General features: G+C 34.5%; 2 protein-coding genes across 2 annotated transcripts; both read right to left on the bottom strand.

Moving 5' to 3' along the window:
• Positions 1 to 772: 772 nt before the first annotated feature.
• Positions 773 to 3,985, bottom strand: LOC112021164 (rop guanine nucleotide exchange factor 12). Its single transcript, XM_024053734.2, has 7 exons — positions 3,507 to 3,985; positions 3,111 to 3,227; positions 2,713 to 2,867; positions 2,556 to 2,630; positions 2,159 to 2,431; positions 1,735 to 2,055; positions 773 to 1,313 (listed from the first exon to the last, which is right to left on the bottom strand). The coding sequence occupies exons 1-7, from the start codon at positions 3,808 to 3,810 to the stop codon at positions 855 to 857; spliced, it is 1,704 nt and encodes a 567-aa protein (XP_023909502.1). The 5' UTR covers positions 3,811 to 3,985; the 3' UTR covers positions 773 to 854.
• A 6,920-nt stretch (positions 3,986 to 10,905) lies between these two features.
• Positions 10,906 to 14,960, bottom strand: LOC112021170 (glyoxylate/hydroxypyruvate/pyruvate reductase 2KGR-like). Its single transcript, XM_024053740.2, has 2 exons — positions 14,394 to 14,960; positions 10,906 to 11,634 (listed from the first exon to the last, which is right to left on the bottom strand). Exons 1-2 carry the CDS (start codon positions 14,814 to 14,816, stop codon positions 11,116 to 11,118), a joined length of 942 nt encoding a protein of 313 aa, XP_023909508.1. The 5' UTR covers positions 14,817 to 14,960; the 3' UTR covers positions 10,906 to 11,115.
• Between the last annotated feature and the right edge of the window lie 6,346 nt (positions 14,961 to 21,306).

Here is a 21,306-nt window from a genome sequence, read left to right as displayed (position 1 = left end):
TCAGAATGCTAAAAACTTTATATACCAACCAACGAAATTTCTATAGTACCTGTTGTGCTTGAAAGTGATTCATGTATGCTGAACATTCTGCTATTAAGTCCACAGATAAATTAGAGAATTATGGTTCCTGATCACTCCACTTGCTATTGTTAGTAGTTGAACCATCATTTGGATTTTTATTGACGCTGAGCTCATGATGTTATGATGCCAATTGTGAAGACAACGCGCGACTGCTTTCTTCTATTGACAAATAGCATACTGTAAATGCTATAAGACTATTCTTGCATGGGGATAAAAGAATGAAAGTAAATTGAAGTGCTTCAAACCCAATTAGTTCGGAGAAGTGTAGTACAAATAGACTCTATCTGAGATTGTTGTCAAAATCATATTTTAACTAACTATCAAACTACACCGCCAGTAGGTTCCAGTTAACTTATTAGTAAAGTTTTTTATGGTTGAATAAGAAATTTAAGTTCCAATCTCCGCTTACACCAAAAAGAAACTGGTGTCTTTATCTAATGATAAAGAGAGCTATCATCAGGAGCAGACATGGTTTATGAATCTCTCTCTCTCTCTCAAAAAAAAAAACCCTACACCGCCACTTCTTTTACAGAAAATTTATATGAAAAAACATTTTAAGCCAATTAGTTTTTCTCATTCTTCCCTATTTACAAAAACAAGGAATAGAATGAAAGGGTTAATCATAACGCAAATATTGAACAGCAATGGTTCTGAACATTTTACATCTAGAGGTCAGGCTTTCTTCCTCAAGTATTCCTTTTCTAGTCATCTCTCTCTCTCTCTGATTTGTATTCATTTACTCTATTCTTTTTAATCCTCTCCCCCTTTAGTTGTCAATGGCGTGCAGTTGGACTTCTCAAACCACTCAAGTTGTCAAGATAGGAAATCCTCTTGTTGGTCACTAAGTTGGCAAGCTTTTGTATATGATTTTGCTTCCCCTCAGCATTTTGCATATGATTTGGCTTCCCCTCACCATCTTTGGATCCATCATCTGAATTTGCTGTTGAGTCCTTCTTAGAATCAGAATCACTCTGATCTATACCCCAACCCATGAAATCAGACAATGTCATCGAACCAGGTGTCTCCGGGTAGTTCTCATCTCTAGGACTGGGAAAACTATCTGGACTTGCATTTTGTGGATAATCTCTTAAAGGGTGTCTTTGAGTTGCCGCATGTGATGGATTTTGAGTGACAAAATCAGCATAGAGTACATCCTCGATACGGGACAGAACTGTAAAGGCCAAGCTTTCTAATATTCTTGAATAACTCTCCAGAACAGCCTGCCCAATATCCTGCAAAGCCAAAACAAATTCCTTAACAGAATTTCATAGGATTTGAAAAAGTTAGTTGAAAAGTGCGATAGGTATAATCATTTTTCTTATAGTAGCATTTGGCTGTGAACAAACCATGGATTATGTGTTTCTTTGTGTTCATAAACCATAACTATGTCTGCTGGTATGATGATCATTGAACTGCCACTGCAAAAAGTGTCCTAGTACAACATATCGACTTATATAGGATCATGCAGAATATATTCATACAATCTATGAAGCATGTTGTTTAATTCAATACAACTATCAAAGAAGCATGATCCTAACAAAAACAAATTACCATTCATGGAAATTTGTGTGGAAAGAGGCAGAATGATGTAAGCGCCTAGATATAAAGCCCATTTCACTTGAGGGGAAAATATAGAGACAAAAGTGGTTGTACCCGGTTGAATTGGATTTTGCTAATATCTAGTGAAGACTGAGGAATCCCAGGAAACCGCTGTTTGAGGAGGAGTAAAATGGTCTCTGCTCTCTCTTCAAAGAGTTCTCTTTTCTCCAAGCTCACAGCTGAACCCCAAGCAGATTTTCCATCTTTTTGGTTCATCTTCCTCTTCCATATCACTATGGAAGCCTCAATTCTGTTCTTCAGGTCTAGGATTCTGTGCTCCGATGATAAGTTCATGGTGGAGAGAAACTGGCTAGGATCAAAGAATTCCACTGTAATACTCTTGTAGATTGAGTCCCCGAGGCTTGCCCTCCCATTCTGCCATAGCACAACATGAAGGCGAAAAAAAGGTTATGAAGGAATTGTTAAGGTAATCAAATTGTATGCAACATTTATATGAGACTTGTTCATATTTCCTTGCCTTTGGGAGGGATTCAATATAGTTTTCAGGAATCTCCATTTCAGATAGAACTTGAGCATTTATGGCCATGGCTGCTTTAAGCACTTGGTTCACACAATCTTTTTGATACTGCAAAAATTTTCTTGACATTTCAGATAGACCTTCTTGGGGAACTTTAGGAGTAGGTAGCCACCATTTGTCATCTTTCCTCTTCGCATTCCCTTGCTCTGATTCATCAGCATCTTTTGACACATAACAGAATTCATTTTGGTCCTTGAAGTTATCCAGACAATCCTGCTTATCGTAAGCTGTTGTTAGATAAAATCATCCATTGTAATTTATTTGAAATAATTATCAAAGCATGAAAAGGATAGGTTCCTATAATTGTTTGTTGAGCATGAAATGTTTTTGTTCTTACAATAAGCATTGCATCAAGCTTGCGCAGAGCAGGAATGTTCATGTGTAGATCAGTTCGTTGCCTTGTCACCATTATCTGTTAAGGCATAAAACATAAACTCCTATCAAGATGCTTTATGAGAGAGACAGAGAGAGAGGTGGGAGGAGGAGAGATTTACATCCATATTAGCACCATCTTTGGACTTTTGTTGAGAAGGAACAAATTCAACAACATAATCAGTGACGCATAGGAGCCAATCGATTTCTTTTCTCCACCTTGCTTTTCTTTCGGCTGACATAGGCTCTAGTCGCCATTGTTCACCAAAAACAGAAGCTGCATTGCAATAGAAAAGTGACGAACTTTTTTTCTTTTTCATTTGTCATGTTTTCCAAAAGGAAGCAAGAAAAGAATAACCTATCAGCCTAAAACTCCAATTTTTACCATATGAGCCTAGAAGTGTGTACCAAAAGTGGTGCTTTTTCTTCCTTGAGCCAAAAAAAAAGGAAAAATCCAAACATTCAATCAACACTATTACAAGTTATCTGGTGGATGGAAAGTGAGTAGATCTCAACATACCAGCAAGGTTTGTAATGGCATTTGACAATGCCAAGGCTGATGAAACACCTTTCCCTCCACCAGACATATCTTCACCCAATAGCAATTTAGCAAACCTTTCTTTCATTAGCTCCATATCTGAATCAAACACAAACAAGAAAACGGAATCGAATCAGAATCAAGATATATATGATGGACACAATCCATACAAGATATATATTATGTTTTTATATGTCTCGAATTCATGCATGCATTCAAGATAATTAAGGGCAAAGCATGGGACAAATCTCTTGTATCAACATGTTTGTTAATGATGAGAAATTGAGATAACTTGCTGCAGTTTCTTGTCCAAATGCAAATCGGAAATTTCTAAATGTAACATGTAATTCAATGATTAAAAATCTAAATGTGACTTGCCTGAGGGTTGCCTGTCTTTGGCTTCTGTGGGTGCAGCTTCATCTTTGTTCAACCGTAATTTAGGACCTTTTTCATTTCTATTTAATGTAGAACCAATTTGCTGTCTCTCCAATGGACGATCATATATAGGTCCAGATAGACGACTCCTTGCTGCTATGCTATTATCATCGGTAGGTTCATCTGTGGCACCACAATCAAAACTCATACTCTTTGAATGCCGCTCTGCACTAGTATCATACATCCCTTTGAAATGAAACAATTTAGACTTGTAATCCTCTTTTTCTTCCTCCATTGCCCGAACCATTTTTAATTTTCTGAGGAAAACTTTTACAGAATGAACTAGGTAGAACACATGGGAGTTCGACCTCTTGGATCGGACGGGAGAGGGAGCAATTTTGCCTTTTGTTTTTGAATACTAGAGAGAGAGAGAGAGAGAGAGAGAGAGAGAGAGAGAGAGATGGAAAAAGGATTGGTGGAAAGCCTAAGGTCCAAATGAGGAAGATGCTCTTTTTTTTTTAAGAATTATTTTTTGTGTGTGTTTGACAAAAAGTGTGGAGGTGATTGTTTGTTGGGTTTGTGTTAAATTTTTCTTTTCTTTTTTGTGTGTTTGGGTTGCTAGAACGTGGGGTGCATGTAATGAGAATTGGCGGTGAGTTAAGAGTGATAAAGAAAACAAAAGCTGGATTGGTTTTGTGTTTGGAGGATTTGTTTTTGATGTGTGAATTGGATGGTTGAGGTTTTAATTTGAAGGTCAAAGGAAGCTAGAATCCAGGGCAAGACAGTCATGCATGCTAACCACCTCTCTCTCTCTCTATCTCTCTCTCTGCGAAATCGACGGTTCAGATGGGTCAATAGGCGGCTCAAAGATATGTGCATATCAGATATGAAGAGAAGAAAAGAAAACAGACTTGTTAAATCTGTCTTATTATAAGTTTTTTTTTTGAGAGGTGTCTTATTATAAGTTGGAACAACTTTTTACTAAGTTTTTAATTTCTGTTAACGTGCCATCTGCATATGTCAATTCTTTCTTTTATTTATGGCTATGTTGTAAACTTGTAATTGAATAAATTTTGATTATGTTTATAATATGGGGTTTTTACATATAATAGAACAGAAAAAAGACTGCTATCTCTCTAGCTATGTAACTATTAATCTGAATTGAATCTAAAAAAATAAATAAACAAACTACTGATTTGAATAGACTCCCAATGACAGTTGAAGCAAATAATGAATGTGTATATTTTATTAGAAAAACAAATTTTGTTTTGCTTCTATAATTACCACATTATTGATCCCCTTGTAAACTATGTTTACTGGTATTGTTAAAAATCTGAGTTTCTAATTTCACATTATAGAAAAGGCACTTCATTGTCATCATGTATATCAGACAACTAATTAATTTAGCAGTTATCATATTCTCGTGAGTCATGTCATATTGGTTGTCATAAACAATGACTGTTTTTTCTAGGTACCTTATCCAACTAAGCTTTCCTCTTTCTTTCTTCTTTCAGTTTAATGATTGGTCTGAAACTAATGGGTTCAATTCCTAGGACAGAGGAGCCAAGACTTTAGCAGGGGCGTCCGTGTTCATGTCTAACAGATACAGGTCTTGCACGTGAGTCCTAGGTGTGCTATTTATTTATTTTGAGAATGAGTTCGAAGCATACTTATTAGATATATATATATATATATATAACAAATTATATTTTATTAAAAAATTGTGTACAAATGTACACTTCATTAGGTTAAAAAAATTTGAGTACAAGAACCCGAAAGAAATGAGAGTGAAAATAAGGATGAACCAAAAAAATTAAAAAAAAAAATTAAAAACAAATAAACAAAACAAAAAAGAACCTTACCGTGCAAGGACATGTTCGTCCAAAATACAAATCAATTTGGTATTCCCCTTTTCTCTCCGTATTTCTCTCTAATTTGAGGAGATTGCATTTTGGTGGATCTGAGAAAAAAACATTCCGCCCCCACCAATTTTTCCTCCCCTTTACTCTCTCAACCAAACAATACAAAAAGTCATTTTCTCCTTCCCTTTTTCTATCCTCCCTCAAATTTTTTCAATCAAATGGACTCTTAGTCTAAGTCAAGACGAGGAGAGGAGAGCCAACCCTAGGATTTAACTTAGGGGTTAAAATTTGTATTATGTATGACGTATGCATGAAGAAAAAAAAACCAATTATAAAATTACTAAAACTATACTATAATGTAACATAACTAAGAAAAGATACCTATGTATTATATTGCACTATTTCGTAGAGTTTTTTTTTTTTTTTTTTAACTCCTAAATGAGCCAATTTTTTATTTTTATTCAAAGCCAGTTTCATTTATGAATGGAATAATTTTTAGTAGTATGATAGAACTATAGTACAATTTATATACATTCTCAAAAAAAAAAAATACCATATATATAATTTTTTTTTTATTTTAGTTAATATAAATCTATAAAAATTGTTCAAATTGTGATAAGATTTTTGTTATCACGGAATCTTGAAAGGGATAGCTGAATTTGAGGACAGTTGCCCTGCGAAAACGCTGGGGTTTAGAGAGAGATACAGTAATGAACCATTGTAATTGAATTCAGAATTGCTGTAACTTCCCAAATCGGTGCAGGGGTATTTATATAATTCAACACTAATCAGTTGTACGCTACTAATAGAATACAAGGGTATTATCGTTATCACACGTCACTTACTAACTAGCTAACTAACGTAACTAACTCTAACTAATAACAGTGAAGAAGCAACATCAGCGCAACTCCTCAACAGTTTCCTTTTACGATTTATATAAAAAAAATAAAATTTGGTTGAAATTCATTTTAGTCTTCTAATTTTACTTTTACTCAATTAAATCCTCTAAATTTTAAATTTATTCAATTCAAGTCTTTTGTCCAATTTTGTTAAAAAATTTCCCTTTTAAAAAATATTATTTTCACATGAATAAATCTATGAAATTAATTAAAATATTTTATAGATCTTTTATGTAAGAATTTTTTCAAATTTTTTTTTATTAGTTAATTGCATACTTAATGGCAATTTTTTTTAACGAAATTGGACAAATGACTTTAATTGAATAAGTTTGAAACTTAGAAAATTCAGTTGAATAAAAGTAAAGTTAAAAAACTAAAATGAATTTCAGTCAAATTTAGAAGGTGCATTTTGTATTTTAGTCTATAAATTTTTATTATTAGTTAATATAAATCTATAAATTGTTCAAATTGTTATAAAATTATGTTATCACATAATCTTGAAACGGATAGATGAATTTGAGGACAATTGATTTTAGACTTTAGAGAGAGATAGAGTAATGAACAGTTGTAACGGAATTCTTATGACTTGAAGTTCCCAATCAATGCAGGGGTATTTACACATTTCCACGTAATTCACACTGTTCAATTATACACTACAAACAGAATACAAGGGTATCATTGTTATTACATTACTTACCAACTAACTAGCTAACTAACATAACCAACTCCAACTTCTAACAGCTAAGCCACATTAGCACAGCTCCTCAGCAGTTTCCTTCTATACATAACAACGTCTTAACAATACCTCCCCCTTTAAAGCACTTTGATTTTTAAGCATATAAGTGATGCTTAGCCAATAAAGCCAAGACGGTTTGAAGATGCTCAACATGATCCATCGAGGTTTGACTATAAACCAAAATATTATAAATAAAAAAAACAAATAATCTGATATGAAATGTTTTCAGAAGTGAGTATATATGTAAACTAGAAAAAGTAGGTTCTTTATGCTAAAATTGACATAAATTTTTGCACAAGTTTATGCAAAAGCTCTATAACAACTTTGCAAATTAACACATTTTTAGATTGACTAATGTGGGTAATTTTGGAACTTGAATGTGTTAAATTAAGCCATTTTCCTATTTCGCATTCTCTGATACAAATGCTCTTAACTTCCTCATCGGATGTCATTTGCAACTTTCAACATTTTTTTATTATAAATTTTTTGTATTTGAGATAGAATTTTACTTTAACTTAATCCAAGTATATATGTGAAACTCGCATTAGAGATTTGAACAATTAAATTTCGACCCTTGCCCCCTTGCCCCCTTACACCCAATAAACACTTATATTTATAAAATGGCCATCATATCAAGAGTACAAGCAGTACTTTCTCATTCCTTCCAAGGTGGTACTTTTGAATTGAACTTCCTCATCAGATGTCATTTGCAACTTTCAACATTTTTTTATTATAAATTTTTGGTATTTAAGATAGAATTTTACTTTAACTTAATTTAAGTATATATGTGAAACTCGCATTAGAGATTTGAACAATTAAATTTCGACCCTTGCCCCTTTACACCCGACAAATACTTATATTTATAAAGTGACCATCATATCAAGAGTACACGCAGTACTTTCTCATCCCTTCCAAGGTGGTGCTTTTGAACTAAACTTACGGTAATTATGAAAAAAGTAAATATTACACCAAATATATGGAATGATTTCATCTTTTAGTTAGTTAATTTCTTGCAATTTTTCAAGCAAATTTGCTCTCATGCTCTTAGCCAAAGATAGGAAAAGCATTCAATGTCTCCATTTTTGCCATGGCTGTTATAAAATGGAGTATTTTTTTTTTTAATAAAAATCCTAAAATTATTTCGTACATGCCCGTGACTAATCCAAAGCTTTTCTCCTTTCTTGCTATGGCTGCTACAAAAGAGGAATAATTTCCATTTCAAAGTATATTTCTTCCTAAAATTATAATAAATAATTTGAACAAGCCCGTGACTAATCCGAAAAAACAAAGTTATTCCAATTTTCAAGATGCCCGTGGGGCTGTGACTAAAAATTAAAATTTTCCCAGCTCATCGGCTAATCCTCTCCCATGTGCAATGATACTGCACCAATTTATCTCGTGTCTTAGAGTAAATTACCTAAAACGCATGTCTGTTTTATTAAAATAAACTAATCTAACAAAAACAATGAAGATTCCCAATTCCCATCCAATTAATTATTTCCACCATATGCTGTTATAGTATTATTTAAGAGAAAGAATTTTTGTATAGGACAAAACTGAGATACAATATTTTAGGTGTTGTTTCTTAGGTTTTCTTTTTAAGATTCAAGCATATGATTATTTAACTAAACTATACACTTTCATCTTATAAGGAAAAATTTACATGGTAGAATCTTAAAAGAGAAATTCCTAAGACAGAGTACTTAAGTATTGTACGTAAATCTTGTCTTTTAATATTAGTCAATGCTGAGGTAGGTAAGTGTTAAACCTGTAAAAATTGTGGTGCCCATCTTTTTACTTGAAGAATGAGTTTCCTCATATAAGATTTATTAACATGGTCTCTATGGTATCACAGTTAATTGTTGACAGCTAACAGGTTATTTTTCTTACTTAATTATTAACAACTAATATCATTTTTTCTCCATTCCTGCATCTTCTCCTCGTTTTAATTTATTATTCATTTACATTATTTTATGAACTCTTAAACATAGCCTAAATTGGTTTAGAATTCAGATCCAACAAACTTATATAAGAATAAAATGTATGCCTTTGACAGCAAGATCCATTCAACAGCTAAATAAAATGACAAAAACAGTCTAATTTTAACTATAGAATGTAGATGCTGAAAATATCCGAATATAACATCAGCCTTAAAAAGAGGCCATGTTTAGTGTGGTTAAACGAGTCTCACTGAATTCATAGTCAACCTACACCATTCCTTGGACAACAAACCAAAACAAAATTCCGAGCTTTATTATAAGCCTCACCAGCTTTATCCATTCCATCGTTATCGTCGTGACTGTGATGCTTCATGAATCCGTATAGAATAATGTCAAAAAGCACTCCAGGGTGAGGACAAAAGAGGACTTAAAGGTTGGAATATTAAAAGGGTCTGGTTAATGTGTGCTCTAAGGACACACATTAAGTCATCTACTTTTGAAAATATTTTCTCAAAAATTGAAAAAGCGGTCAATACTTTTTCAATTCTCGAGAAAATTTATTTCAAAAACTGAAAATTATTGGGGCACATATTAGTAAAATCTATATTAAAATTGCATTCTCATTAGTAAGTCCTATACACTTGGAAGACAGAGAGGCTTCTAGGAAGCTGTCTTTTTAAGACTTGTGTTTCTTCTATGATCATCTAGTATGTACCATGCATTTTTTTCCACATTAGATAAGAGAGAATCTTTCTGGGTTTTGAAGGTTAAAAGAGATATTGCCCTTATCCCATTCCAAACTTAGTTTTTCTTTTTCTTTTTGAGAGAAAAAAAAAAAAGTGTAGAAGAAGATGTTGGAAGGAAAAGCTATGATACAAGACACAGACATGCCACTAAAGATGCAGATCCAAGCAATGGCCTCTGCTTCTCAAGCTTTAGATCACTATGATGTGGTTGACTGCAAATCCATAGCTGCACACATAAAAAAAGGCACTATTTCTCTCTCACTCTCTCTCAAATACACAGAATGAAAGTACTTTCATTTATTGTCATATACTCCTTTTTGTTCTTAGCTTGTTTCTTTCTTTTGCATGGCCATTGGCTAGTCCATGTTAACATGACATAACCTCATTATGAAAGTCTCTTTTTTTTCCTGGTATCATTGGAATGAATTTTCTTTTTCTTTTTCTTTTTTCTTTTTATTTTTTTGTGCGCCATATATTTATAGTACATAGGAACAAAGAGGAGAAGAAGAAGAAATAAATGAGATGATGCGGAGATCTGTCTTTTTTTTTTCTTTTTTCTTTTTTGAAATATTAAAATAACATTTGGTTATGCTCTTGCATTAGGGGTATAGAGAGTTTAAACAAATTTGAGTGACACACCATTCAGTGAGATGATGTGATACCCCAATGGATAAAACTTCCCCTCCACCATTCCACCATTCATAACTCGCCACATGGGTGAGTTATGATACAAGTTGTGTCACCAGCATAACTCCAACGTGAAAGGTGGTCTAGGCAGCTACAATCTGTCATGCGTGACTGCAGAGGAATCTTCAATTTCATGCTGGACAGGTCAGAAGAAGAAAAAAAATCCATATTTTGAGTCACACCTCACAGGAGCTATGCAAAATGGATGCACAGTGACGATGTTTTGAGCAAAGTTTTGGTTATCTGCATGAATGTAGAAGCCTAGAGTTATAACGTACTTGGATGCTTTTATTTTTCTGGACAAAATTAGGTAGCAATGGTTGCAAACAAAAATTGGTTGCCCTGTTTGCAACTTTCAATACATTGCTTCTTCAAATCCCTTGGTGGCTTCCTCCCTCTTCAGTCTTTACATTTCGTGTATCCAACTCCCAAAAACAATTTGAAAGGACAGACATCATTTGCTCTAGCAAACGTTTTGGACTAATAAACACAGCCTCGCAAAAATAAGAATAGAGTAATCAAGGGGAAGAGATTCAGAGAGGCATGTTTATATATCAGAAAGCTCAGCCCTGCATTGAAACATACGGATTATAATGTTTACATGTAACAGAAACATTATTAAGGTTTTTTCTTCCATTGAGATGCATTTGACAAGTTCTGGAAACAGTGAATTCCATAATTGAAGTAAATATAAGATTGCAGAAGGCAAGCTTCCAACCAATCTTCACATCCCTTAACGATATCAAACCAGTGGAGTTAATAGGGGTTTATTCAAAAAGTGAGCCTCCAAATTTCCAACCACAAGGTCAGCCATGACCTTCCGAGTTTCCACTGTGGCAGTTCCAACGTGAGGCAAGAGGACTACATTTTCAAGACCAAAGAGTTCCTCAGGTACTTCAGGCTCATGTTCATACACATCAAGACCAGCCCCACCTAACCGGCCTTCAATCAATGCAGATACCAGCTCTGGTTCATCGACGTGAGGGCCCCTCCCAATGTTGATAAGAACACCCTTTGGACCCAATGCATTCATGACTTCACGATTGACGATATGCCTGGTTTCTTCTGTCAGCGGGCAAGCAACAACCAGAATTTGACAGTTGGAGGCTAACTCGACAACACTAGGATAGTATTTGTACTTCGTGTCTGATTTTTCTGTTCTTGAATAGTAACAGATTGGGCAGTTAAATGCTTCAGCTCTCTTGGCAACTGCCATCCCAATTCTTCCCAAACCGATAATACCAACTGTTTTTCCAGAGAACTTCAAAATAAAGAAAGAAATGGATACTATTAAAAGGAAAAAGGAAGGAAGTGCATGTGAAAAAGAGTAAAAAGGCAATAGAATTGTAGAGTCCTAGGTCAAGAGCAATATAATGAATATATAAGGAAGAATCATGCATAATATGACAGGCCTAATTACCTTGTTATAACATACAACTAGTATCAAGCAGATCACACCAAATGGCAAGTACACTTTCTGATATACAAAATATGACATTTAATTGCCAGACAGTTACAAAACTTCCATCTGATTTTGATATCTTACTCAAGAGTAGTCTATGTGCTTTATATCAACATCTAACTGCCTTTAATGAGTCGAAACTGATCACGCATAAGCAGCTATTAACCTCTTGTTGTGTGTGCCTCGATAATTTCTCTCATCGATATCATTCTCCAATCTATAATTTCACCATGCTACAGGTTGAACTCAATTACTTTCATAATATGAAATGCCTAGATAAAGGACTTGAATTCTTACCAAAGAGGGCACAAACTAAATCCATCTATAGCTTGCTTGGGATCATATAAAAAATTTGTAGACGCATAATCTTGTCAATATATATATATATATATAGAGGAAGCCAAGTCGTAAAGGCACTACAAAATTCATGAATACTCAAGCTTTAGTTCCATAGCATATATATCAGCCAACCTAGTTTCAAGCTTTATTCTTTAACAAGCCGAGCTTGAACAACATCAATCCCACTCAATGAGGCTCTTCACAATTTACAGTAAGCTGATGCAATACTGCTGGCCTAACTCCTAAAGAAACTAACCTTCAAAAAACACATGAGAATACAATTTTATTTGATGCCAGCATCTTAGTGAGTTAGAAGGATCGATTAGTGAAGTTTAAGTTATGTTGTAATTGCTATTGTGCATAATCTATGTGTAGGCGGATTGAATTCTAACATGGACAAAAAAGTGTGATAAGGCTAATTTCCAAGAACACAAACTCTTATTAAACAATCTCAAGCTTGGCCAAACATACATAACCAAGCTCAGCAGTTAACAGAGTTAAAGAACAAATGTTGAGCAATTTAGCCAAGAGGAAATACAATATCTTGCACTTTCAGATATACACATACACAAAAGTTTCAAACATAAGTTCTTGTTAACCGTATGCATAGCAGACATATGGTTGCAATCTGACTTACATGACTTGTAGATGGTTTAAAGTCAAAAAGCTTATGTAGTATACCACTTCACTTTAACTAATACAACTAATACATTCATTCTATGTGTAGGAGACATATGGCTGCCATTTCATACACATCCATCTCCAATTTTCAGCAGCTATGGTATCACAATGCAAGGCAAAATGGCAGCAAGCAATCCCAAAATATCAATATCTTACTTGTCTCTGTCACATAATTATAATGCAGCTAGTTATTTGTTTGCACTTGAAACCACCCTAATAAATCAGTTTGAGCATCCTGCACTCTTCCCTGAAAAACCTTCTGCCTAATGCATTATTAAATTAATGAATGTCTTTAGCACTTTAGCAGAGAACTTGAAAAGATATAAAATCATTGAGTACTTTCCACTATTTATACAAAGAAAACAACAATAACAAAGCATTAGTCCCAAATTTTTGTGGCCGGTTATGCATCTTCAACAAATTAGTCAAGGTCAGCCACATACATAATTTAACCCAAAAGCAATTACTTCTGCACAATCAAGAATGAGAAACAGACTGTTGACCATTAATACAGATGTACCATGTTCACAGTCCAAGAGGTTGGTTCAAATATTATTGCATAAAATCTGCTTAATTTAATAAAATGTTTATAATTGAAATGAGCAAATTCATCGAGAACAAGCATTTCAACATACGATTGTGAAGCATTACTAAAATGTGGTACCTTGTGAATGGATTTATTAGTTTGTTAAACATTATGTGAATGTATGCTAAGTCTCACATCATACATATATCATTGAGTAATTTGCTTGTTCATGTTCACAGTGATGACCACAATGTATCTAAAAAAAGTACAAAAAAGCTAATGGAGTTCTGAAACTCAGGAATGGAAGTACAATGATTAAAACCCCAAGACCTAGAGCAATAAATAAATAAATAAATAAATAAATAAAATAAAATAAAATGAATCAACAAGAACTGCAATTGGCTTAGAGAGCTCTCCACCAAAACCCGACTATTCCGCTCCTTCCATAATAACAAGATTCCATATATCTAAGTCAAGTTTACCAAAATTCCTCTAGAAAAAACATTCCTAAAATGTGGCACACTGCGAATTCAGTTGGTTAATCAATACATGAATATGTGATGAGTCTCACATCATACAAAAGTATATCATCACTAGAAACCTTAACTGTATTGGAATATCATGCAGATGTGACTAGCAAATTCCTCAAGTGCAAACATTACTAAAATGGGATACTTTGAAGGCATTTGGATTGAAATTATTTTCTTGTGTTTGCGTTTTTTTTTTTTTTTTTAAATCCAGCGCCTCTTATACTATGCAATTAGCAAATGTACAGTAATTTCATTAATAAACAGTAACTGAAAAAATATTTATGAGCCCCACATCATTTGTTTATAATTACACATAAAATAAATTCAATTTCAACCAATTCTTATATTCGAAAAACCTTAATAGTAACTAATTTTTTTGAGTTATCGCGTAGATTCGGTTAGCGCGTTTCTCGAGTCATGTCTTGTCATAAAAATTAACAAACTCTAAAAGACAGCAAAAAATGAAAGCAAAGAAGAGAAACCTTAGTAGTCAACTTGTAGTCTCCCTTCTTCCACTTCCCACTCCTCACATACCGGTCGCTCTCACAGAGTCTCCTCAGCACAGCCAACATGAGCCCAATGGCGAGGTCGGCGACGTCTTCGGTCAACACGTCGGGGGTGTACGTGACCCTAATCCCCTTCTCCCTGCACTTCGCCAGGTCGATCTTGTCCACTCCGACGCTGAAGCTCGACACGATCTCCAGCCTCGGCAATGCCTCGATCAGCTCGGCATCGGCGCCGGCGGAGGCGTTTCCGACGACGGCGCGGATCGAATTAGCGTGCCCCTTGATGAACTGCGGCTTCTGCGGAGCCGTCCAGAGCTTGAAGAGGTTGTAGCGCCTCTGGAGCTCTTGCTCCAGGTACGAGTTCATCGGGATGAGCATGAGTACGCCAATGGATTCCATGAGTTCTAGGGTTAGAGTTTCGAGGGGTTTGGAAAATGGCTGAAGATGGTGGAGTGCGTAGTAGTGTGATGGAAAGAGAGTATCAGAAATGGAGAAGTACTGAGTTTGAACGTGCGTTGTGAGCCAGAGAAATGAATTGATATTGGCAAGGAAGGACTAGTATTTTTTTTTTTGAATGCAAGGACATCTGATCTAAAACGGTGTCGTTGGAGTGAGCACTGTAATTTCCTTTACAATATAAGTTAAACGGAATCTGAACAAGGAAGTGACAGTACCGTTTCTTCCGTTATGGTAAAAAAGAGAGCCGAACCTAATTTAATAAGGTGAAAATTACAACAACAACCAAAATATATCCTTGGAAAATTATTGTATACTTCGGAAGTATTATAAATATGTATTTCACTCTCTCATATAAATTGTAAGTTTCACCATAAATCTAATTAATAGAATCCACAATTATGCAAAAGTGAGGAGTACCATTACTATGGGAGTACTCAACAATTACCCCCTCACTTGACCTATTGGATAACTTGAACATATACCAAAACTAAATATTATTTGGAATTTTCTTGTTCCATGGGTTTCTTCTTCATCTCTTATTTATTTACCATTGGCTATTCAGTTTAGACACTCTCTCGCTCACATAATTACCATAATGAAATTACTCCAAGACATATGCACTGCAGTCAAGTGAAATTGATGAAAGGAAGTAAAAACTTGGAGGAACAAAGAACTTTCAAACAATTTCTAGGCCTAAGGCAAAAATTTTATATGGAGCATTTTATATGTGAATATTAATTAAACAAAATTATTTAATACTAATTGTGAGAGGAGGAAGCCCAGGGAGAGGGAATCATCAAGTGGGATACACCTAAGATATAATTGGGCCTAACTACTCACTGAACCAGGCCCAGAACAGTCAAGACAGTCATGTCAGGGAAACCGAGGAGGACAACCAGCCCGAGGAGCCTGAGGAACAAATACTTTTCGGAAGACTAGAGATAAGCCACCAAGGCCATAAGGTTGAAGGCCGAGGAGGATCAGAGTGATGTACAAACAAAGGTAGGAGGAAACTTCCAGATAGAGCTTTCATCACCTTCACATTCAATGCACTATACCAACTTAGCATGCCGCATTAATGGCAGATTGATCTTTAAACAGTGCCCCGCAGCCTGTAGCCTACTCTACCACCACTAGCAAGATAGTGATGGGACCATTATCTAGAGAAAGATCAATGGTCCTCCAAGTGGAAGGTTGAGATGCAATCTAAACAACTATATACAAGAAGGAAGATTCACCATGAGAGGGGGATCGAAAAAAATTGAGAGAGAGAAATAGCGAGATAGAAAGAGAAAGCGACCATTGTAAAACCAAGAGGTGTTTTTCTAAAAAAAAATCGTTCCTTGGTTAGCCAAATGAAGGAATTAAATGAGAATTTCTCTTTTCTTGCCATAAATCTTCTCATGTATTGCTATCTTTATTGATTAACTTTCTTTAATTACCCCTACATAGCTACCAGGGATCAAAGTGTTCACCTTAACCACCCACCTCTACAAATTAGTTGTATTGGGCTCTATCCTAAGCCAATCTCATCTGGGTTGGACTTGGTTTCAAGCTTTGTCCCCTACACTAATCAAATCAAGGTTAATTTGATACATTAAATACATAATTTAATGAATAACACCAACTAAATTAATGTTAATTTCATATAAAGAATTGTATATTATAGTTGAATAATAAATTTTAATAAAAATATATTATGATTAAAAAAAGATATTTTATTTTGAATATATGATGATGCATAGTTAAGTAAAGTTGTAATCTAAATTTTAATTTCATTTCATGTTTTTAAGTGATAGAGATAGATATTATTTAGTGTGTAGTTTTGTAGGATGTTAGTTTACAAAAATTAAAATCTCAAACTATTAAGGGAGATTAATCTATAATTGATGATTTAACACATTTCAACAATTTTTTTTTGAAATATTTTAGGCTTTCAATTGAGTTAAGTTTCTATCGGTCTCATACTTTGGGTGTCTTGATAGAAATAAAAAAGAAAAATGCGATAAAAGCATTACAAAAAGTTCACAATATGATGTGACAATAACTATTATTGATGAATTTCATAATTCTATTTAATAAAATTTTAAATTACTTTTTTTGTGATCAGGTGACATGTCAATTTATAAGTCTATAGTAAAATTTGTGGTATTCTTAATATCACTATTTTTTTAAAATTTTTTTTTAGAAAAATTTAAGTGCACAACCAATGGAGGAGGAGCCTTTTTCCTCAAAGGTAATTTTTCTTTTTTTGGTGGTGGGGCCTTAGATATGGAACACATTAGATATTTTCAGAAAATCTTGATAGTACTACCTAGTATTAGCACAAAATCTTGAATGGATCTTGCTGTCAAAGGCATACATATTATTCTTATATAAGTTTGTTGGATCTGAATTCTAAACCAATTTAGGCTATGAATAATCTATTTGTGTATTAAAAATCCACGTATTTATGAAGCATTAAAACATTTTAGTCATGATTTTGATATAAATAGAAAAAATGATAAGTTAATCAAGTAGTTCACAAACAAGTTGGAGCTTGCTCGATAAATAAATGAACTAATCTTGAACTTGCAATTTATATATATATATATATACACACACACTAATAGGCTAATATTATATATAATTTGATTCTCTTTTTAAAAAAAATGTATAATTGTGATTATTTTTAATTATATCCGTGTATATGCATACGCTTACACACTATTTTATTTGATGATGAGCTTAAACTTAGCTCATATTTAAAATAGAATTAAATATATAAACCTGAACTTTTAGTACTGGATGAGCTTGGTTTATTTGTAGCCCTATTACGTGGTTGTTACATGCCAAGGAGTATAATGCTCTGAGCTAAGCCAGGGCCAGACCAAAGCCCATTAGGTGAGTATATATACATACGTGTCTCCTTGATGAAAATACCTAAATGCGATATTTTCTTAGCTAAAATATCAAGAAGAATATAGATTAAAAAAAAAAAAAAATAAAGAAAATAGGAACGTGATACCATGATTTGGACATGCTAGATTCTTACAATTTTTTTTCTCCTACGAAATCATACTCTAATCAATGACCTCTCTTACATACTGTTGACTTTTCAATAAATAACAAGTTAACAACCCCCAAAGAAAAAAAAAACACTTTCTGAACTTTTTTTCAATGCCGACCAGCCTGCTTGCAACCATTACAAATAGCTGATGAAGAGAGCACGAGCGTGAGGGCTGGCTGAGGGATTTCTAAATTCTTGGGTTTGGGAGGGTATTTCAAATTCATAGATTTGGACCCTTGAAATCCAAGATGGATTTGGGCCAAATCCAAATCCAATTCTTTTAAGTGATCCAAACAAATGATTTAGACTTGGCTAGGGGTGTCAATGTTCAACCCAACCCACGAACACGACATGAACTCGACACAGGTTTTTGTGGGTTAGGGTTGGGTCTTAATGGGTTTAGGTCATAAACAAGTCGACCCGAAAGTGATACGATAAGAAACGTGTCATAAGCGGGTCAACCCACGTAACCCTCAATAGATACATTTGACACGTCAATTTATTTGTGTCAACCCGAAATGACCTACTTAACACTACCCGTTTAACTTGTCTAACAAATAAATATTCATTTTATTTTAGATTTGTCAAATACCTTTTATATCCAACATATATTTTAAATTTAAAAAAGAAAATAAATAATTACAAAAACTTACAAGGGATATAATCGGAAATTGAAACTTTACAAACCCTAGATCTCTAAATCCTACAAACCCTAAATCTCTAAACCTTCTTATAAATATCTAATTTTATTTTATTTTTTATTTTAGCTGTACTACTCACTCTACTATCTTATAGTCTCACGCCCAATTCTCAAACTTAAAGTCTCAAATCGGTTGTTGCTCTCTCTCTCTCTCTCTCTCTCTCTCTCTCTCTCTCTCTCTCTCTCTCTCTCTCATTTTCTTGATGTTTCAAAATTCTGCAATAATTTTTTCTGCATAATGTTTTTGTTCTATAAACTTTGAATCCATGTGCCGTTATTAATATATGAGATATATTAATTGTTGATTAAGGTCACAGTTGTAGCTTTTGTCTTGTGCTCTGTGTGTGTGTGTGTGTGTGTTTTTTTTTTTTTTTGGGGTTTGTATTAGTGTTAGACACTGTCTGCATATCTTACAAGTGGGGTTATTGAGATAGTTTATAAACTAGAATCTATGGATGATAATTGTAGTCATAGTCAAGATTAGTCTACTGTTTGCTCAAATTCTTTTAATATTGATACTTAGTATTTGACGAGTTCTGCCAACGAGGGCTTGGCTTAGTGGGTAAGGCTCAGACGCTTCATGCAACACACCTAGGTTCGAGTCCCGCTGCCCGCAGGTTTTCGTTGGTGGGTAAACTTAGTTGTGAGGTGTACTCACAAAATGTAAGGTGACTCCCACACAAAGGATACAGAATGGGTACCGACTACGGACTCCCTAACCGAGGCCACTGGCTACCTGCCCGGGGGTGTAATATGACCATAAAGACCCCCATTTTTGCTTCTCAAAAAAAAAAAAAAAAAAAAAAATGCATTTGACGAGTTCCAAGGATATTATATTTTTGTTGAACTATGTTATTTTATTTTTGTTAAACTATGTTATTTTGAATTTGGGTTGAAGTGCATGCACTTCTTTTGGAGTGTAAAGAACTTATTTCTAGATGAATGTTATATTTTTGTTGAACTATATTATTTTGAATGCTAATTGAAGACTTGAAGTGTATGCACTGCTTTTGAGATATAAAAAAAATTATTTTTAGATGGATGTTATATTTAATATTATGTAGGTTAAAATGAGTTGTGTTACATTTGTGTCAACTCAACACGACTCGTTTATTAAGCAGGTCAAATGGGTTGGGTCAGGTCAACCTGCCTTATTAACAAGTCGAGTTAAGGTTGAAAGATCATAACACAATTATTAAATGGGTCGGGTTAGGGTTAAACCATTTAGTCGAATACTCATATCTCGACATGACACGAAACTGACACGCTAACCCAAATTGACACACCTAGATTTGACCCCTCTAAAATCCAAATCTAAATTCAAATTCCTATCATCTAAACAGACCAGTAATGATTTCATTATGGGAATTATGTAAGCAAGAGAGCGTATAAACTGAATAGCAAATGGTATAATTAAATTGCAATTAGAGATGAAGAAGGAAACCCATGGAACAAGAACATTCCAAATAATATTTAGTGCTCGTTTGGCTTGTGCGTTTCCTGCTCACGTTTGACGTCTACGTTTTTTACAGTCGTGGGACCCAGCTATAGTATCAGAAATAAACACCCAAAACAAAACACTGAAATGCAAAATGAAGAGCACTCAACACACCATTTCATTAAAACGTATGTGCATGTACTCCACTTTGTTGAGCATAACACAAAAGAGGTTGAACCACTACTGTTCACAAAACTCTCTGCACTAGATGAAGCAGAATGACCAAAACGCTGTGTTCTCTCCAACGGTAACTCTTTGAGCGATTCCTTTCTTCCTCTCACCCGTGCACAGATGGAGTCAATTTTCATCAATGCCCCGTCCTCTTTGTCTTCAATGAAATGAACCTACCCACCATCTCGCAATAAACCATCAAAACTCACACTGAAACACGGTAATTCAGCTCCCACAGAGAACAAAAGAACCCATTCCTTTGTGCTTCGCTCGAGGTCAGCTTCTCTCTGCTTGGGACGTCGTGGCTGCCAATGATTCACGGGTACTATTCTATCTAACGTTTCATACCTTTTGATCTATTGGTGTCTGGTTATTTTGTTTTCGATGAACACACTTCAATCTGTGGTTTTGTACAAAACTTGTGTGTAATTTTAGTTCAACGTTTGTGTGTTATTTTTGTGTTTTCCATGACATTAGTATGTAGGTTTCTCTCTGCTTCATGTAATTTTGGGTGTTTCTCACCAAGTGTAGACATATTGGGACTATATATGTGAGTTTACTTTGCATTTTTCATGACTCATGTCTAACTGAAAACTGATATGCATACAAACTGTTCGTTGAAATGCTTGAATGAGTATAGAAACTGGTTGTAGCAAATATGAGTAAGGGAAAATCGAAGGCTGATGGTAATGAAGAGAGAATTGGGTGGAAAGATCCTAAGGAAGTAAAAGCTTTTTGTGATTTTTTTGCTGCTCAAGTCCTAGATGGCAAGAAGCATCAAGGATTTTTTAGAAAGGAAGGGGTTGATGCAGTGATTTAGCAGTTGGCTGAAATAGGAAAAGTGGTGACTCATGCGCAGTATAAAAACAAATGGGATCATCTGAAAACGCAATGGAAGGCTTGGAAGGAGTGTTTTGGTGAGACTGGGTTGGGTTATAATCCTGTAACTGGGGTTATGCAGGCCATTGATGAGTGGTGGACCCGAAAGATTTAGGTTAGTTCACTTTACATA

Source organism: Quercus suber, unplaced genomic scaffold, assembly GCF_002906115.3.
Source record: "Quercus suber isolate HL8 unplaced genomic scaffold, Cork oak 2.0 scaffold_232, whole genome shotgun sequence".
Taxonomy (NCBI): domain Eukaryota; kingdom Viridiplantae; phylum Streptophyta; class Magnoliopsida; order Fagales; family Fagaceae; genus Quercus; species Quercus suber.
This window is presented reverse-complemented; position numbering and strand designations above follow the sequence as displayed.

What these genes read in the sequence shown, in the direction of transcription:
- LOC112021164 (XM_024053734.2), bottom strand. Translation starts at nt 3,810, where the DNA reads ATGGTTCGGGCAATGGAGGAAGAAAAAGAGGATTACAAGTCTAAATTG. An exon ending in CAAAGACAGGCAACCCTCAG is followed by an intron (nt 3,228 to 3,506) that starts GCAAGTCACATT and finishes TGTTTGATTCAG; the next exon opens with ATATGGAGCTAATGAAAGAA. An exon ending in AAGATGGTGCTAATATGGAT is followed by an intron (nt 2,631 to 2,712) that starts GTAAATCTCTCC and finishes ATGCCTTAACAG; the next exon opens with ATAATGGTGACAAGGCAACG.
- LOC112021170 (XM_024053740.2), bottom strand. Translation starts at nt 14,816, where the DNA reads ATGGAATCCATTGGCGTACTCATGCTCATCCCGATGAACTCGTACCTG. An exon ending in ACTACAAGTTGACTACTAAG is followed by an intron (nt 11,635 to 14,393) that starts GTTTCTCTTCTT and finishes TTTATTTTGAAG; the next exon opens with TTCTCTGGAAAAACAGTTGG.